At 42.3% G+C, this 19,568-nt stretch overlaps 7 protein-coding genes across 7 annotated transcripts; 4 read left to right on the top strand and 3 right to left on the bottom strand.

Moving 5' to 3' along the window:
- Window positions 1-951: 951 nt before the first annotated feature.
- Bfra_006774 (putative phosphatidylglycerol specific protein) lies at window positions 952-2,559 on the bottom strand (the record flags this gene model as incomplete). Its single annotated transcript, XM_037337143.1, has 4 exons — window positions 952-1,229; window positions 1,298-1,948; window positions 2,173-2,279; window positions 2,336-2,559. The coding sequence occupies 4 exons, from the start codon at window positions 2,557-2,559 to the stop codon at window positions 952-954; spliced, it is 1,260 nt and encodes a 419-aa protein (XP_037198509.1).
- Window positions 2,560-2,723: 164 nt separating this feature from the next.
- Window positions 2,724-3,186, top strand: Bfra_006773 (uncharacterized protein; the record flags this gene model as incomplete). The annotated part of the gene is made up of 3 exons (XM_037337142.1): window positions 2,724-2,840; window positions 2,906-2,959; window positions 3,043-3,186. The coding sequence occupies 3 exons, from the start codon at window positions 2,724-2,726 to the stop codon at window positions 3,184-3,186; spliced, it is 315 nt and encodes a 104-aa protein (XP_037198508.1).
- Window positions 3,187-4,577: 1,391 nt separating this feature from the next.
- On the top strand, window positions 4,578-6,622 carry Bfra_006772 (putative glutamyl-trna amidotransferase protein; the record flags this gene model as incomplete). Its single annotated transcript, XM_037337141.1, has 3 exons — window positions 4,578-4,866; window positions 4,915-6,253; window positions 6,376-6,622. The coding sequence occupies 3 exons, from the start codon at window positions 4,578-4,580 to the stop codon at window positions 6,620-6,622; spliced, it is 1,875 nt and encodes a 624-aa protein (XP_037198507.1).
- Window positions 6,623-9,692: 3,070 nt separating this feature from the next.
- Window positions 9,693-13,145, top strand: Bfra_006771 (uncharacterized protein; the record flags this gene model as incomplete). The annotated part of the gene is made up of 4 exons (XM_037337140.1): window positions 9,693-10,704; window positions 11,204-12,547; window positions 12,670-12,799; window positions 13,085-13,145. 4 exons carry the CDS (start codon window positions 9,693-9,695, stop codon window positions 13,143-13,145), a joined length of 2,547 nt encoding a protein of 848 aa, XP_037198506.1.
- Window positions 13,146-13,983: 838 nt separating this feature from the next.
- Window positions 13,984-16,613, top strand: Bfra_006770 (uncharacterized protein; the record flags this gene model as incomplete). The annotated part of the gene is made up of 5 exons (XM_037337139.1): window positions 13,984-14,236; window positions 14,300-14,589; window positions 14,672-14,765; window positions 15,265-16,044; window positions 16,468-16,613. 5 exons carry the CDS (start codon window positions 13,984-13,986, stop codon window positions 16,611-16,613), a joined length of 1,563 nt encoding a protein of 520 aa, XP_037198505.1.
- A 645-nt stretch (window positions 16,614-17,258) lies between these two features.
- Bfra_006769 (uncharacterized protein) lies at window positions 17,259-17,469 on the bottom strand (the record flags this gene model as incomplete). The annotated part of the gene is made up of 2 exons (XM_037337138.1): window positions 17,259-17,412; window positions 17,438-17,469. The coding sequence occupies 2 exons, from the start codon at window positions 17,467-17,469 to the stop codon at window positions 17,259-17,261; spliced, it is 186 nt and encodes a 61-aa protein (XP_037198504.1).
- Window positions 17,470-17,765: 296 nt separating this feature from the next.
- On the bottom strand, window positions 17,766-18,930 carry Bfra_006768 (putative quinone oxidoreductase protein; the record flags this gene model as incomplete). Its single annotated transcript, XM_037337137.1, has 4 exons — window positions 17,766-18,386; window positions 18,433-18,524; window positions 18,574-18,843; window positions 18,903-18,930. The coding sequence occupies 4 exons, from the start codon at window positions 18,928-18,930 to the stop codon at window positions 17,766-17,768; spliced, it is 1,011 nt and encodes a 336-aa protein (XP_037198503.1).
- Window positions 18,931-19,568: the final 638 nt, after the last annotated feature.

Raw genomic sequence — 19,568 nt, 5'->3', positions numbered from 1 at the left:
CATACCTGAGCATCAAGCCGACGCCTCTAAATGATCGATTAATGGTTGCAACACAGACAGGCTTCGGGACGCTAATGCGGCGATTATTGCACACAAAACGGAGCAATACGGATTCAATTAGCAGCCCAAATACATCACAGAGGCACAGACGTCGAAGGATCACAATGAGGGGTACATTGCATATTCGATCGAAACTTTTGTCGCTCGTCAAATGATGTTGAGCCTGAAAGCCCAAAGAACCCGGCAAGAGTTAATACATACTCATCAATCTTATTTGAATTCATTTTCGGGTATTATTTAAGCTAACACTTACATACAATCGCGAACTCCTCGGCTCAACACCTCAACGTGGCATTCTATAGTCTATTCATCAACACACTCTGGCTCTATCAATTCTATGATATCTCCGTATTCCGATACCTATCTGCCGACAAGTGAGAAGCTGTTTTTTCGGACTAGTGTAGCTTGGGGAATATACAAGCGAGAGCGGTGTTGTTTGAAGAGTGGAATAACGTTGGGCGATGACTGTTATGTATCTGGCGAAGGCTTCGAAGCTACAGATCCATGAACAACCTGACAACATGCACAAATAGCTCTGCGACTGAGGCTACAATGAAATGAAGGGCACAAGTAATATTTCTCTTTCCCTGGTCATATTCAAATACAGCGAGAAAAAAAATTCCTGATCACCGCAGTTACCTTTATTTGGTCTCTATGTACAAACTTGAACGGGACATTGGGAGAATAAATTTCAGCGGTCCATCTGAAGTCTTAATTTAGTGACCTATTTGGTGCTTAGATGAATCTATATTTTGGGATTTCGAATGATTTTTAAAATATGAATTATCTGAAAGATTGAATTTGGTACCTTGATGACTGTGCCCGGGAATTTCTTCAAAAGATTCAGGATGAGATTCATCTGATAGCCCTCCAAAACATTGTTTCTTAAGTCTAAGCCAAAGGATCCGGTAGAGTGACTGGTGTATCCGTCCTCAACTTATTCGTAATCAATCCCTCAAAGGTACTACTCCAGCTAACTCTTGGAGTCAATGGATCCAATCCCCAAAGCTCATCCAAAAATCCAATAATACTCGTATGCGTGTACTCGCCTCCCTTGTTCTTTCCCTTGTTCTCCACCACCCCCTTGCCAACCCACGGACTGATTAAAAGCGTTGGAACGCGGACACCCAAGCGTTTGAAATCAAATGTCATGTTTTTTCCATCGGGTGCTATTTCAGTATATGTGAGATCATCTCCAGCCGGTACGTTTGTGGGGGAGGAACATGGTCGCCGAAACCGCCGTGCTCGTCAAACGTGAGGATAAAGAGGGTTTCGTTCCATTGTGGGGATGATCGGATAGCTTCATAAATTCCTTTGATGAAGCTTTCGCCGGAGCTGATGGGTGATGGGGGGTGGTATGACTGATAAGAGCAGCACTCTGGGTTGATATATGTGAATTGGGGCAGTGTGCCTGCAGCCGCATCCTCGTAGAATTTTGTCAAAGGGGCAATATTGGTTTCATATGCTCCAGAGCTAAGGGTCCAGTTGTAGAATGCAGCATCTGGGTTGAAACCGAGACCAGGTCCGAGGGTGGAGTTCTGGTAGTTCATCCAGGTGATGTCGTTCTCGGAAAGTTGTTCGAAGATGGATTTTACGGGAATACCGTAAACGTTGAAAGCGTTGTCATTTTTGCCGTGTCCATGCGATGTTCCACTCGTGATGTAGGCACGATTGGGATTGGTAGGACCTGGGACAGAAGCGAACCAGCGGTCAAAAAGAACGAAGTTTTCGGCCATGGTGTTGAAGACTTTAACCTGATCAGGGGTGTAGTAGTTGATGGCTTCAGCGGCACGGGTCTTGTTCAAGGTGCTGTAGGTGATGGATTGTTCTGTCACAAAACCACGCATGCTTTCGGATTGTGATCCAGATGGATGATATGTTGTGAAGACTTATATATATTAGCGAACGGTACAAGTCATCTGATAGTCCGGACCAGCAGAATTTGAGGTAAGCTTTCATTTTTGAAAGCAATATATCATCCAACCGAATTCAGCAACTCAAACTATTTGAATCATTTAATTTGATTCAGATGATGAAAAGTTTTGATTACTGGACTGCAGTCCGGACTATTGGAAACGCTGGAGTAGCGATAGAAATAAAGGAGAACCATACGTTGCATGTTAACACCACTTATACTGTGGTTTGGATCGTCCGCTGCAACATCATTGGCACGAGGCCCAGCACACACATCGGCCTTTTGCCCAGGATTTGACGCATTCCTTTCTGTCTGTCAATTGAAGTCCAACGATAATTGTAAGCTTTTGAGAAATCTTACATAGAATTGCAATAATTGTGGTGCAATAATCCATCAATAGCTGAGTTGTAGCTAAGACCACCCGCGAAGGTATCAAACGATCTATTCTCTTCGACGAGAACGACAACATTCTTGATTCGACTTTTCCACGAATTGTCAGAGGTCTCATGATACTGAATATTCTGGGGAGCAGCCAGAGCAACGCCAGATAAGGCTGCAATCGTTATCACCTCGAGACCGAACATTATGATATCAATAAAGATATTATTTGCCCTTGAGATCAAGTCGTGGAATCGAAGATTCTTGCTGCTTCATATACACTCCCGGCCACCGCCGGCCGTGGGACTGCATTTGACAGCAGAGCACTAAGCACATGCACGTGTAGCCGGTGATAGGACAATGCTACATCATGGATATTGAAGTTGTACAGGAGAATGCAGATGGGTATAGCCTCGACCCTGAACTTGCAGATATTTCAGAAAGTAGAACTTTCTACCTTCCTAATTCTTCGATCATCTTGCACATGGTGTAAGTTATTGGCCAAATATGTGCGTACGCGAGGACCCTGGTGTTACTATCTCTTAATAATAGTTTGCACGGAGAAAGTTTACTCCCGTCGACCTCAATCAACACTGGCTCGACTGGGTAAGATTTCGATATCTGGAAGTTGAAGGTGGGGTAAATCGTGTTGATCTGCGGATATATGTATCGGCTTTTCTCCTTCGCAGCCAGTCGAATTCCGGCAACGAGCACGTGTGGGATTTGAAAGACGAGTAGGAAATGGCGAATTAATAAACACGGAAACCGGCAAAGTAACATACCTCGAACACATCTGTCTGGATTTCTCTATGCGGCTAGAACCAGAGGTGTAAATAACGAGCTTATATAATTTACAATAATCCCCTCTCAGAATAAAGCTTGAAACTTTGGAACAAAACTTTCAATCGCTCTGTTATGCCACCTATACATTCCTCACAATGATGAGCCATGTTTGCAGGCGTGATGTTTCGAAGATGACCGCAGAACGAAGTGTTCTGCAGTCTTCTTCCGAATTCAAACGATACATATGTAGGAAGTATTGAGGGGAATCGTGGGTGATGACAGAGCTTTATTAGCCAAAGAGCTAGATGAGCACTTTTTACACTTTTTGCGATAGTAACAGCTTGAATCTAAGATAAGCTATACATAATATCTATCACAAACTGATAATACCGGGGATAGGAATCACGTATATGAATGGGAGAAAGCTCGAAATATTTCTCGATTCTCGTGTGTCACGTGTGCACTTCCCGTCTTGATCTTGCCCCACTAAAGATACGAGGCTGGGAATACTCCGTATTGTCTCGAGTTGTGTTGTGTTGTTTGCCGACCTCGGGGATTTTCTTATCTCGCCAGGGATTGGAGACTTCTTCTACATATCTAGTTATTGACATCGGTCAATTCAAGTGTTGCTAACGCGGACTTCGTCATAGACAACTCGGTCTACTTAGAGGATGTATGGAGGCTAAGTGCTATCTTACAATTCTCGAACCGTAAAGGCATTTGCCAATTGCTAGGCATGTCCACTAGGTTGATGCTTTTCTATCAGTATTAAGGATATACATCTTCTCATATAGAAGTCTCGACTATCTCGACTAAGTAGTATTCTACATTCCGAGTAGTTTCGATTGAATACTACTGGGTAACAATTTCTCATTGCTCCATTGCAATCAAAATCTTCTCAAAAGATCATAGTATTGTTTCGATTTCTAGTTTCTAATCAGTTCGGAGAACCTGGTATTTGATATGTTAAGAATATTCCGAAATAACAGGTTTAATAACATAGGTCTTTCTCCGATTCAAAAATCAATGGGATCGAAAAGAGGATTCTTACAAAGAGGTTTTACTGTATTGATATAACAAGTGCAAGCTTTGATAGATGCTTCTCACCAAAAGTCTTCGGATGACCTTCGTTGTGTAGTAAACTTTTGATCCATCCCACCTTACTCATTTATCTTATCTGTGCGGGGCAACCTTTTCCAGGATGAACCGCAATCGAGGAATGCCGAAGGAGATATGCAGGAACCCATCGTATCTTGGTGTTCTTGGCCATCTTATCGGTGGGATATTCCAAGACGAATTACTAGGTATTCATGGCTGTCAAAATAACATTCCACTTGTGTCCCGCTGTTGAGAGTATAAATATCGGCCTTTTTCTATCGTTTGGGTGAACAGACAAGTATCGTGAGCGATCGGACGAATTTCCCTTCGTTAAACCGAGACTATGGCTTTCAGAATGTTGAAATCGGCTGCTGTGACAATGTCCCTGATGAGCATGGCAAATGCTGCCATCTCAATCTCGAAGACCGGAACTACCGTTGCTGTTAATGGCATCAGCTATTATGTTGGGGTCGACGCTGTTGCAACCATCCATTCCAAGCCGAGTACAGCAGACTTGGTTCCTTTGACGGTTATGAAAAGTTCAGAGAAAAATTTCACCGCTGCGACATTCAAATCATTAGTTACCAACTACACTGCCTTAGACGATGTATTCAATCCCGGATTTTTGGAAGGTAAGCTCATTTTCCAATTTCAATACCATCAGTCGTTAACCTAAGTAGCTGTCCACCTTATTGGTTCTACTAATTCTAGTTCATTATCAAACGTTTGTCATGAATATGGAACTCAAAAGTTTACCAGCAGTTCAAACAATCCAGTGCCGCCAGGGCCATACTTTCTAACACCAAATACAGGCGAGCTCTTTAAAGCTTATCGCTTGTATTCTGATGTACAGGATGCTTTTACTGAAGGAACGATTGAGAACTCGGACGGAACGTTTTCCATTCTGAGTGCATCTATTCCTGGGGTGCAGAGTTCTACTATCGGCGTGCCTTCCAGACTCTACTACACTAAAACTGCTGAAAAGCCACTCGCTGGAGTTCGGCTTGGTGTTAAGGATATCTATGATATTGCAGGAATCAAGACCAGTAATGGCAATCGTGCATATTATGAGCTTTATCCACCGGCAAATGTTACCGGACCCGCTGTTCAGAGTTTGATTGATGCAGGGGCAATCATTGTTGGGAAAATGAAGACATCTCAATTTGCTAACGGGGAAAGCCCAACCGCGGACTGGGTAGACTATCACTGCCCTTTCAACGCCCGCGGTGATGGATACCAATCTCCATCCTCTTCTTCTTCTGGTCCTGGAGCTGGAATTGGTGCTTATGATTGGTTAGACCTTGGCATTGGATCCGATACTGGTGGAAGTATTCGTAACCCATCTCAAGTCAATGGATGTTTCGGTAATAGACCATCCCATGGAATGGTTAGCTTGGATAACGTTATGCCTTTGTCTCCGACTCTTGATACCGCCGGTTTTCTCACCAGAGATCCAATTTTGTGGCACGAAGCTGCTAAAGTCTTGTATGGAAACAATATCACAAGCAACTTCACTGAATTTCCCAAGAAGATCTGGACATCAGGTTTCCCGGAGAATGCCACAACAGAGGCTGAATCAGTCTTACTTGATTTTCTGGCGAAGTTAGAAACGTTTCTTAACTCGACAAGCACGACTGCTCTAGATATGGGGGCTCTTTGGAACCAAACAAGCCCATCTGGAGCAAATGGCTCATCAATTAACGACTTCCTCAGTCTTGTCTATCCCACCCTCATCACTCAACAACAGTACAGTCTCCTTGCCGAACCGTTTTATGCAGATTACGCCGCTGCAAATGATGGCGCCCGCCCTTTCATTGACCCCGTACCACTAAGCAGATGGGCTTGGGGACAAAACAACATCAGTGCCGATGCAACCGAACAAGCCATTTATAACAAAACTATTTTCATGGATTGGTTCGCCGCAGAAATTGTACCTTCTAGCCCAATCAGCTGTAGTGAAAGTTTGTTTCTCTATCCTGGGACATTAGCAACAACATCGTATAGAAATGCATACACCAGGTACGTAAATTGTTCCACACATCCATAGGAATATCCAGTAGTCCGGACTGTGGTCCAACAATCAGAAACTTGAAACATTCGAAGCTTAAATCCATTTTTTACTAACCGAGATCAATGAATAGTCTCCCAGGAGTACCGTCCGGATGGTCTGTCAGCCGCGTATCCAACTTTGCCGAAGTTCCAGATATGGTGTTCCCAATAGGTCAAGCTGCATACAACTCTACCATATCATTACAGACAGAATATCTACCAGTGGCAATTGACATTATTGCGAGAAAAGGGTGTGATGGGATGATTTTTGAACTGGCGGAACGGTTGTTAGAAGAAGGTATTTTAGTGGTTCCCAAAGCAGGGAGTGTAATGTATTGAATTTAGCGATTTCATTTTTGATAGTTATTTAATGTCTATATTTTAGTTGATCAACATTGAAGCTTTTAGGTGATGACTGCGGATTGAACGTTCATATTGTTACGACTGAGTATATACGATACCATCTACAGTCAGTCGCTCAGTCCCATAACTCAGATATCAAAAACCTCTCGTGAATGCTTTGCAAATTATTCGCTTTTGCAAAATCTGAGATCCATCTTCACAGAACTTTTCCACCAATGATTAGTAGCCAGCCATATGTTGTGTAGGTATTCATACCGTCATAATATTTGACTGCGCTACAAACGTTTTCCCTTTATGTCTGTACTTCCACCCTCATTCTCAGACACAAGGGCTATGAAAGAAAGTATAAAATGTGCACTCCTAATAGATAGAGCATTTATAGAGAGGTTTTGCAGTACGTATATCAGTTGGGCGTGTACGTTGTGTACGTTGTTTTGGGGCCCATGTATTTAGGAGTAGGACTGGGAGTACAGATTAAAAGGTAAACCTCTTAGAAACCCTCCTCTCCTTTTATTTTAAATCTCTATGATTGTCCCAATTTATAACATACAATCATTTTCATACTTTCATACTTTCATACTACCATATAGCTCATCGTGTAAATCATCATATGACCAATCACAATCATATGATTTGGTCTAGTGTGAAAAACTATCCCCTCGCGCTATACCTAAATTTTCCACAAAAACCTCAGCATGGTAATTTGATTTCTAAATTACAAAATGTTCCACCGACTTGGTTTCTTGCTGTTTCAGTGTTTTTCTGCTTCAGATCATGCTTTTGCAAAATTTGTTCTTGTCCAGTGCATGAGCCTGTGCCGCCCCACTTGCCCCGCTCCAAGCTGCAAATTTTGCTCTTTTTTTCTTCTTTTTTTCTCGAAAGCCAATTGAGTATCAAAACGATATGCGAAAGAACTTCAAAAATTGAAAATGATTAAGTATTTATGAAAGCAATGGCTATTTGTTTGCCGTAAACTTTGATGTGTTGATAGATAAAGGAGGTGGGCGTTAGCCGAGGAGATTAAGTACCACACGCTCTCTTTTCTCCAATCAAGAACACTTTGTGTCTATCGTAGCCTTTCGGAGATAATCTCAAAGCTGACAGATTTTCTTGTAAGATTAATATAATGATAAAGTAGTAAAGTAGAAGATGATTATGGGCTTGCTCCTCTTACCCCTCTAGCAACATGTAGTCGCTTTCAACGTTATGTCTTAGATGCTCTACTTCAGATGAGGTTAAACCTTTAAATAAGATTAGCTAAAATAGCAGGGTTCTGTACTACTATTTGAAAAAAAAAACCGCTAGACTTCGCCTAATGCGAAGATCCCTTCGTTATCCCCTGCTTTAGCACCCGTTTTAGCCTCCGTTTTAGCCCCATATATCACATCCATATGCAAATGGCAAAACAAATTTGACCTACGCAGGGATCGAACCTGCAATCTCTTGATGTCGAGTTAATGGATGAATTCCTTTAATCGTAGTCAAGCGCCTTGCCATTGGGCCAGCAGGCCGTGTTATTTGATGGAAGGACAATTGAGATTTTGTCAATATATACCCAGAGTTTTGAGAAAACCCAGTTGTTCAGTTGTTGACCAAATCTGTACAGTGGGAATTGTTTCTTATGACAGCACTTTCTGCCTGTTCTGTCTGTCAATTCATTTTCATATGAAATGAAATATGCAGTTGGAAAATGATTGATACAAGTATTCAATTCTGCGAGAGCAAATTTGAAAACCTGGCGACATCTAAACCGGTAGACTTCCCTACGGATTCCTTCATACCTGCTTCGAGCGCTTTTCTTCCAAGAAATCACTTCGATTGGGAAGCTATCGCCACCAAGAATGTCTACTATCTTCAGCCATCAATCAAAGGTATTGGTAGACTAATTACCAACCTTCAAAAATGCAGATAGAGCTTACTCTGGCCCGCACTTTGCTTATATAAAATGCCTCGGCATCAAGTCGATACGCATATTCAGAAATTCAAGATTCGTGGAGTATAAGGGGGACTAGATAGGTGGAATCTTATACGCGGTAGCTGGTCATTGTTACTCTTTACCTTCGTCTGGCAATAATAGAGTCTTCACTACGGTCTGGCATCAAACTCATATTGTCTTCCAGATATAGCCTATTGAGACGTACGAAGATTGGTAACTTGTCCGAAACTTGAAGTTAGGAGTACAAAATTAACCAGCAAAGATTGTGAGCAGTGCTTACCACAAATCTATTAATTCGTTCGTATTTCCATGGGTGTCCAAACAGGTGAAGATAAGTGAAGGTCTCGATATTTGAGATTCATCAGGCGAGCTTTCTTTTGCGCTCTGCCATAGAAACTTGCTTATGTTCATGGTGAGATCTGGACATCCACAAAGCCTTTGACGCTGTGTGTGTCTACTGCCTTGAAGGTGATAGAGCACTTTGTTTTAAAAGAAGAGACACATTGGTTCAATGACTTAGCAAGGAGTGATTTAGTATTCGATGGTTGCGTGTACTTTTGCTTTACTTGTGAATAATCTTCGAGCCTCTTCTAAACCGTCTAAACCATGTTGAACCATTATGTGTATCAACACAAAAGACTTGTGTTAGCATGATCAACCAGAACAAGCTCTAAATCCGGGTTTATGATACGTTTTGACAACAAGCACAAATACTGCTACTGCTTGAAGTCATTTCACCACAACGTACGGTTATTATATGTCATTTCCAGATCAATTGATTCTGAATCCGATCTTCTATCGTACTATCTGGCACAGACTTGTGTATAATTACGCAGTATGAAAGTCACAAGAAACCATATTTTTTGGGTCTTCTTTGAACCAAAGCGAAAGCCGTATCACGCTTCCTTTCATCTTGCTATATATGGGCTACCCGATTCCCAAGATTTCCATACCATAAGCAGGTCATTAGACAAGCAACATAACTACACAGTAAATCAAAAAGATACTCAAACTTACTCGCCCACGATAGAACATCAGCCTTGTCTGCGATCAGAAGTTACTAAGAGTACACAGCCACCAACATACAAAACAACATCCTACTTTCACAACATGTCGAACTCCTACATCCGGCCTCCTCATTATCAGAGACATCATCAGTCCATGCTGTTAAATCTTTGCAGCATACACCCGTACTTTGAGACAGATAATTTCGACCGCGAGTACCAAAAAGAGCTTGCTTCGGTCATTTCTCAATATCCGTTGACTGGTTTGGACTTTTGTTATTATTGGACTGAAAAGGTCCTGTGGAATAGATTTCAATTATCTAGTGCATATGGCGAGTTTCCTGGTAGATATGGTGGTCCTGAGTATATTATTCAACAACAAGTTGGACAATTGCCTCCCACTCCAGAATCTGCTGAACCAGCACCTGCGATATCCGCAGATTTCTTTGATAGCATCCTAGAGACTTTGGGGACCCCAAGCCGCTCTGCGAAACCTGCCCAGCCAATCAGAAGTCAGACTCCAGAGATATCTAAAGCTACCCACGAAACACCTGTTTCTGGACCTGTTCAACAACGAGTGGATCTCATGGCAATCCCATCTCAAAAACTAGCTCAGAATCATTTTGAGGGATACCTCAAGCCTCCAAATACACCAGCTTCGGTACCAATACAAGCACCTCGAGATTACCCCAAAGACTTTGTCTATCCCGAAAGCCCATACACTCCAGTACAAAACTCTCAAGGCTTTGCTAATGTCCCACTCAATCCCAAAGGCCTAGGCACCTCGCAGACTCCCAATGAAATCCCAGTATCAACCGCTGGAACCGAGTCTCTGACTTCAACCCCTTCATCGATCTTAACTGCTCGGCTTGCTTTACCTGGTCTCTCCAATCCCATTGAAACATCCAACTCTACACCTGCCGCACCATCCTTGTCGTTGGCACCTCTTCCTCCTCTCCTACTCCCCGATTCAGTTGTCAAAGATCCTGACACTGGTGAACTAATCACGATAAAGATGTTTGAGCGTCGATGTCTTGGTCGTGGTGCTGAAATTGCCATCAGACAGGCACAAGCTGCCGTCAAGGCGACACCAAATCGTATGACCAAGCCTATAGCCCGTTCGTTGTTGGAGAATTCACTCACCACTACATTGGCAAACATTATCCAAGAACATACACAGTAATAAGAGTGCGAAATTTGGGACTACGGTCATCCCAATTTGCCAGTGCATTGCCCTTGTTCATGCAGGTAGAATTTTCTTGACAAGTCACTCAATTATCAAATAACTTCTGCTTACTTTGATTCTTTAAAAGTGTGATATAAGATGGGCATGATATGGTGAAAAGTGGCATAAAATAAGTACAGGATGAACTACCTTGTGAACAGAGCAATCACTCTATCTAGATTTTGAAGCTTGTAGCAAATCTAAATATAATTCCATGTTTTCAGTCTATTCAAAATGTCTCTTCATATCTCACAAAAGGAAGTTCGGCAAGTACTAGATAACCGTACACCTTCCTTTCCTGGTTGAAAGGTCATTTTTGTTCTCCTGTGGACCTTCATAACTTTACAAAACTCCAACATCCATTCCCAATCAATCAATCATCATAAGCCAAGAAATGAATCGCCCTCCAAATATCAATAATGAATCGAGTGGTGACTCGTCCCCGTCCTCATTCCAGTCAAGAATGAATGGCAAAAGTTCCCTTCCCTTCAGACCACCACCATTGGAATTCGAGATGCAATCAAAGAGGAAGGCCGAAAATCACACGGGACAGGGAGCCTCTTTCATCTTTCAAGGCGACAACAAAGATACTTTCAGTCATGAGAGACTGTTTACAGAGTCACAATCATCGCAACTTTTCGCTCAACCTGAGATGTATACCAACACCAGCACACCGATAACACCATACCAATTGGCATGGCCAAGCCAAGAAATTGACATGATTGGAATCAATGATCCGCAAGTGCAAACAACTTATTCCAATTTGCAAACGATCATGGGAAACAACCCAAGGCTAGTCATGATTACTGGAAACGATCTGCGGACGATGAACAATCAACAGCCAGGCTACTTGATCATTCCGATAGGACAACAAGATCCTTCTTTGAAGCATGATTCGACAAAAAGTGCATCCATGGACTTTGATCGATCAGAACAGACTGGTGCGCATTTCGATGTAGCCAGCTACAAGACAAAAAAGAAAGAACTAAATGCATTCAATCGTCTTGGCCCTTGCGCGAACTGCAAAGATCCAACTCATCAACTAGGAGTATGCATGATCTGCAATGTTGAAGGCTATATGGATGGATGTCCCGTCTGCAACAGTCTTGATCATCAGTTCTATGAGTGTGAAAAGCAAGGTCGTGCCAGAAACACAGTATGGAATTACGCCGTGAAAATGCGCAATAATAAGCCTCCCTTGAGATTATTGCAAGACCATAGACTCATCGAGAAGTTTGGCAAAATTACCATCAAACATAAATCATTCTCGCCTTGGACTGCAGAATTTGCTAAGAACAATCGAGACCTTTGGAAAAATCCCCAGGTTTTTGACTCGAGAAGCAGGAAGAAAGAGTCTAAATATCGCGATCCTGCATGGAAACATCCAAATCAAGTACCACTACAAATATCTAGGAAAGATATGCATCTTGTTAAAGATCTTGAAGGGGAATTAAGAAAACTCGAGCTCTATCTGAAAAGCTTGACAGAAAATGCAGAGAAGATATCAGTACGACAATCATTCTATCCGGACATGGCTCAATCTTTTAGCACAGGTGAGGTGGAGAACCATAATCGCAAGGCAAGCAGGGAGGAAATTCGACAAATCTTTAAAGAAATATACCAACAGCCACAGAGCCAAAGAGCTGGAAATTCCTATCAGATTGGAGCAGATCAGGAAACTCGGTCTCAAATCCAGGATAACACAAAAGAGCAAGAAAGATCTAGTCTTCCAGCTTGTAAGTCTCCTTATCTCAGAATACATTGTCCCCTCGTTTGAGCTGTAATGAATCATTACCATGAATCTACTGTTGGTGCTACTCACGTGAATTTCATCGCTGACCCATTATACTCGCTGTAGATTCAAACGAGTCGCCTAGCGGTGGTGTACTATTGCAAGCTCCAAGAGTCCGAACCTACAATGAAATGATTGCAGAGGAACATGCCGAGATTGCGAGGAGAACAAATGCATGGCGTCAGGAAAAGGAGAGGTGAATGGGCAGCATGGGAGTCTTGACTATAGGAGCACAAATTCTGTATCAATGGATGAGCGAATGGAGGAAACCGAACAAAGTTAAGAAGAATGTACATCATTATCATGAAAGATTGGACTTTAGGCTCTAGCTTTCCCAGCGTGTTCTCAAAGAAATAATTATAGAAAACAATCTGGTTACTACACAGCCCGACAAAAGGTCCCCTTCCAACTCGTGAATGATTTACGCTTTGGGACTTCGAGGGATAGAAAGATGAAGAACCCAAATTTTGAAATCTTCCAGAATAGAGCAAACATCATCAGCATTCATTTCAACCAAAGCACAACGACCTCACGTACCATGACCAAGTGGAGAGTGTTACAATACGAATTCAGACAAAGTGCTCTGATACATAGAAAAGACTTGCACCACATACACATCTACTTCTCTCAACAGCGTTTCATAAATTTACCAGAACTCTGCAATGAAATCAAATAGATACGTAAAGAGAACTCATCGATCTCATATCTCACCATCAAGATCGATTGTCTTCCTCAAATTCCCCATCCAACAACCAAAGAAACTTGAAAGCTAAATCCGATCCATGACCTTCTTATAAAACTCGACCTCGATCGGTGCATCCAACCTTGATATCTAACTTCAATTCACTACATCGTCACTTTCCCTTCCCAAATCTGATACCTCAAATCCAAGAACAAAGAGCCACCTATCGAGTGCCACCCAATCCATTCAAATTTGTTGGTTCACTTCACATTCTTACAGAGATGTATACTGTATTTCGGGCGCGGATTTAAATCTCGGAAATTAGGTTTCGAGCGAGCTGCGCTTTTTTATATGAGGTGAGAGATGAGATGAGAGGTGAATTAGGTAACGAGTGGTCTGGAATGATTCACAGGCCGTAAAGTCACTAACGTGGTATTTGAGTTTCTGTTTTACAGATCTTTGGCACGGCACAACCCGTTTCTCATTTCAACAAACTTGGAGAAAGAATATGGTGTGTTATTGCACTGCTGCCTAGCTTGGTTGAAGATCTTTGGATTCCATTATTTATTTATTAAGTTGCATGCGACTTTGACCTTTTCTCTGTAATTGCTTCTACAAAAAGTAAAGTCGCCAACGACGATACCTCGATATCCGAAACACCATCAAGATACCAACCATCTCCATCAATATTGCTCAACATGTCGCACGCAGCCATGCAAGCTTCATCAGTTCTCTCTGAAACTAGACCAGACAGTCTGATGCCACAATCACTCTTGTCTCTCCCATCCCTCAAGCAGTACATGGTCCACCGATTGGTTCACGAAGGAACATCCATCATCACCATGGAAGCCGCATTGAGCCACTACGCTAGTCATTACCACACCATGGCCCAAGTATGTGCTGGAGCAAGTGAAGGCACCATTACTTTCATGGCAGATAAGTTGTTCTGGCGTTCTCACTGCATGTTAAACATTGGCCCTTTCTACTTTAGGTAATTTTCTGACTGAAAAATAGGGCCCCATGAGCAGTTTCCCCGCCAAGGTTGTTACTTGACTCCGCATGATAAGGAGGTCATTCATAGGGCATATAGCAAGATTCCTGTCGAACGTTTGAATGCCATGAATGACCAATTGTATCGTGCCCAACAGCAGAGGTGTCTTCAGTTCTATGTCCAGGAGGCTCAGGCATGGAGCAAGAGTATTGAAGATAAGATTGCGCAGATGGAACAGAGAGGAGAGAAGATTGAGGACCATGAGGCAGATGCTCACCAAGATGAAGGTTTACAGCAATTGGCGCAACTTGAGGTTTGAGAGAAGAAGCAGAAAGATGACTTTCGGATTACTGAGAAGCTTTGGGACGACATGATTGTAATTCTACGCATAATAGTACATCGCGTTTAGAGTTACACAGGAGTTTCTAAAGAGTGGTAATGAGAAGCCTATTAGGCCTTTTAATGTACTTGAGGCGTTGCAATTGACTCGTGAGTCGATTAGTTAGCTTTCTTAGAACAATTAAAACATCACATCTAATCTATACTTTTGCTTTTTTAAAGGTGACCAATTCTGAATATTTTCCAACTGAAGATTCACTATCGAATTTTCTCCACCTCAACCTATTTTCTCGATAGATTAGGTAGGTATCTTCAAATTTTTATCACCTCAACTACACACACCATTGCATTAAATAAAATACAATAACGAAGCTCGCGGTGATATCACCTTAACGACTCTTTCATTATGGTTTATATATCATGCGGTGAATTTATGATAGCAAAGCTCGTTGATGATCAGAGTTTCGACCCCGCATATACAAAAAAGCAAGCCACACGACTTTATCAGATTTGTTATAGAAAATATAGCAGAGGATATGTTCGAGTTGGTACAGAAAAGATGCTTTATATGGCAGATAAATGCTTTTGGCATCAATTCTGTAAGAGCTTTGGGATATTTGAATAGAATGAATTCTGACAAAGACTTCAGGGCCAGATGAAGAATTTCCAAGAGAAAATGCGCACATTCTCGTGAATAACAAAGATGGCAAAGCTACGGAGAAAAACAAAAGCATTGTTAGACAAGTAAAGCAGGATATTAAGCATGCAGATACTCACAATCAACAGAATGAAGCATCAGAAGTGGCACCGAAGCACAATACCTCCAACTCAAATAAACCAGTAAAGACCACCAATTTCAAAGAAGGTTCGCGACCAAGGCAGAATGCTCTAACTAGAGGCCGCACCAAGGCTATGAGTGACACTAGAGCCATAGATTGGGGAATCCTTACAATACAACGAAGAAAAGAACACCAGAGGAAGTTGAAACAAAACTTCTCGAACAAGAAGCAGGCGGCGGAAGCATCAGCACGAGTCTTGTCCAACCACACTTCGAAGGCATCTGTACTAAGTGAACACCCACGGATATCACAAGAAGGGTCAAAGAAAGCGCAATCGGCGTTCTTGACCACGCAACTGCAGAGTGAGTTATCAGTAGCAGGCGTGGCTGCAACGACAGCACACAAGGACTCAGAACCATTGGAAGACTCACGACACTCGTCTGAAATAGCACAAGATCTTCAACTAGATCATTCCTCAAATCGGCCCCAGACACTTGATGAGATGATTGAAGAAGAAAAAGAGATTGCAAGTCAACCTAGATCTGTGCGTGCATCTTGTCCCAGTCCCGAGGAGAATAGAAAGACATGTCAGGGAGGGGATGCATTGGGGGCGGCTGGCAGTGGAATTAAAGAAGCATCAAATGACAGCCGTTTCTGCGTGATACTATGAGGCCGAGTTGAAGAAAAGCAATCAGTAAGTTTTCAATGTTTGAATTTGTGATAGACACCAACAAGTTATAGTCGGAACGAAAAGTTACGAAGGCCGTCCTCGCCCTTACCGTCTAATAACAAAAAACTTGGCAACTAAAGAATGATGCAGTTTGTGCGGTGGAGGCAACTGTTGCAAATCTGGTTGAGAAATTGAAAACTGCGAGGGAGAATTTGGGCGAAACGTCAATGAAGTCGGAGAACTTTCAACATGAGACATTCACAAAGGGCCGGGAGAAATGAGTGCCAAGGTGTTCTCGACATTCTTACGGAATCGACTTTGCAAATCGAGAAGAATATAGAAAGACTACTGCGATTCGGAGATTATATTTCATTTGTTCCCTGATACTTGAGTTTCTCCATAGCCTACTTAGCTATGTCTCTTGCGGCGGAGTTGGAGTTAGAGTTGGGAGCAGCGAACTGCATGCTGGATGCATCGTGGCAGCATTATGAGCTGTTTGAGACGTACTTCCATATCGAAACCGAGGGAAGAGTTCTTACACAGATATAGATTGCGTAGTATTTGCCAATTTATTGGGTCTGAGGGCTTCAACAACCAGTTTCATTTGCGTCGTGTTATCGAATTTGTAGTGAAGTGAAATTTAGCTGAGGTCTAGGGTGCACGGAGCTAAAACATAGGCACAGTTTTGCCTATATTGCCCCCACTTTGTTTCGATACCTTATTTTGCAATGTTTACCACACTTTGACAATGAAATATTCGGAAGAGCAGGATGTTTACTGTCATTCGATATAACTTGGTACTCGTAGGTGGATTCCGTTACAGCTTAAGTGTATGGGCAGTTTAGTAAGCGTTGTTACACATGCTGTCGGGCAAGAATCTATTCCGACAAGTATGTTTGTGCCTGGAAAGCGGCGATATTAAGAAGGGTCTTGCCTATCACGTACAACGGTCTCATGTAACACGGAAAGTAGGTGAAATACGATGTTGGCGCTTCATACAGTTCTTAACGATCGGATAATCACGCGGGATCACTGTAATGTACGAAGATAGGAACATAGAGAGAGACGATAAAAGCATTTGTTTGTCAACAACATGCGCAATATGGATTTCATTCGAATCCGACGTAACCTTCTTGATAGTGGCGAGAAGCTGTCTGGTCTTAGTCGAGTTTGTCCTCAGATCCTCCCCTGAGTTTAGTTTACTCCTCCTCCATCAATTTCCTCTGTAGCACCTCCATACAATCCTGTTCTGAATCTCTCAACGCCTGAAAGCTCACTGTATGAACCATCTTTTCGCAACACCACGTCTCCAACGTCATCTTCTGGAAGTCGAGAAAGTACGAATATTCTGCAAAAAGATTGTTGAAATCAACTTCCACTTCCACCAAATGCTTAAGATCACCATTCAAGATTGGCAATAGTGCATCTCCTCCTTGTACAGCTCGAAGAATCCAGTACAATTAATCCGCTGGTGCCCGTTTTGACAAAATTATTTTAGAAGATTACGATGTTGTAAAAGTAGAAGGTTTAAGTAGATGATGAAGTTCAAGTGCAGAACGAAAAGCGCGGTGCGAGTCAATCATGAGATTCTGGAGGTATTTAATTTGTATTCATTCAGACTCGGTGACTGTTTTTGTCAAAAACAACACCACATTTTGATGCAGGCCGCCACATATCATTACGGTCAATCAAATAATACTATCAGTCCACCGTACAGATAATCTTACCTTTCGACGAATTGCTTTCCATAAACGTATGAGCCTCCCTAATATCTTTCCAGGAAAAAACCCTCTCGATAGGAACTTTGAAAGTACCATCTGCAAATTTTTGTAACGCAGTTTCGGCCAATACATCTCTTAATTTCCCCTGGTAATCTAAAGGTCTGCTTCTCAGTCTACTTCCCTCCCATCGTAAACGCTTATTCTCAAGGGGAGTGATATCTAAACCATCAAGCTTGTATCCACTAAGACTGGCTAGTTGGACAATCCTTCCGTCCATAGCTGCGGCTTCAAAGTTTCCCTGGGCGTAATTCTTCCCAATGAAGTCGACAATTACATCTGCTCCGTATCCGTCAGTTGCATCTAGAACTCCTTGGGTCCAGTTTTCAGTATTGTAGTTGAAGCCATGTGTTGCGCCTAAACTCTTGCAGAAAGTGATCTTCTCATCGGAACCAGCAGTGACGAGTATCTTGTTGGCCCCAGCGGCTTTGGATAGTTGTATTCCAGCGATAGACACTGCGGATGCTCCAGCATGCCATAGAATATTGTCTCCTGGTTTAAAGCATCCAACGAGATGTAGGGCTTGGGTTGCTGTTATCCATGTCTGTGGTCCTGTTAATACCATATTACATAGAGACTTTAATACACACCTCCGGAATCCCAGCAGCTACAGACCAAGATATATGATCCGGTTTGTGGATGAGCATTTTTGTTGATGATGCAATGTACTCCGCATATGCCCCTGTGAAACCATCAGCACCCCTAAGAACCACACGAATAAAATAACATACCACCATACGCGAGTCCAAAAACCTCATCGCCAACTTCAAAGTCCCCAATATCCCCATCCCCAAGTTTCTCGATTACCCCGGAAAACTCCACACCCAGTATTTTCCCCGCCTGTGGGGGTACATTGTATTTCCCCTCCCGCTGCATCAAATCCATTCGGTTGAGACCAAAGGAATGGATCTTTACTAGGGCTTGTGAGATAGAAGGATTGGGTTTGGGAACTTCATTGTTTAAAAAGAGACTGGAGATTGGCCCGCTCCCGTTTTCGACATCTGCAATTCGTTAATCATGTAACTCCTCTTTATAGGGGATTTTTAATTCTTTTTTTTACCGATTGCACGCATTATGTCTCCAGCCATTTTTTCTTGCTTGAAATATCTCGTAGTACCACTCCTTTCTTCAGAGAGCAATGAATCTTATATAAAAAAATCTAGCGATGCAAGTCAGCATAGATTATTAACACGGAGGCAGGAATGACGCTATTTCTATCAACCAATACCTCCTCATTGGACAATCGCTTCGTTTAAATGTAACGTGGAAAGTTAATCGGTATCTAGACGCACATGGCTTTGTCATGATTTGTAGCCGTCGAGCAGATAACAATTAGTATAATCTCATCCAATCTGGTGGATTATCAAGGTTCCAATGAAACTACGCCGAATTGTTGACCTATGAGGAGGAAGTGCCGGAAACAGTTGTAAGCAAATGTACTTATTGAACAATCACCTGTTAAATCCCCCCAAAAATCTCTAATTTAAATCCTCAGATTGTACTGTTTCTAGATGACATTCGAAAAGAAATTGGAATCCTTAAGATCCGTCAAATGAAAAGCAATGCTCCAATCAATTCGACCTATTCTTCGTCTAGTCTACCGGAAACTAGATACAACGAACCAGTAAATATGCCACCCACAAAAATACCTGAATATCAACCTTTGAATGTTTAAAACAATCTGCAACAATGAGCGGTGCTCCCAGGCCAATAGCAAAAGCTGTCG

This window comes from Botrytis fragariae (assembly GCF_013461495.1).
Source record: "Botrytis fragariae strain BVB16 chromosome Unknown tig00000000, whole genome shotgun sequence".
Taxonomy (NCBI): domain Eukaryota; kingdom Fungi; phylum Ascomycota; class Leotiomycetes; order Helotiales; family Sclerotiniaceae; genus Botrytis; species Botrytis fragariae.
The sequence above is the reverse complement of the archived record's forward strand: the minus strand, read 5'-3'. Positions and strand labels throughout refer to the sequence as shown.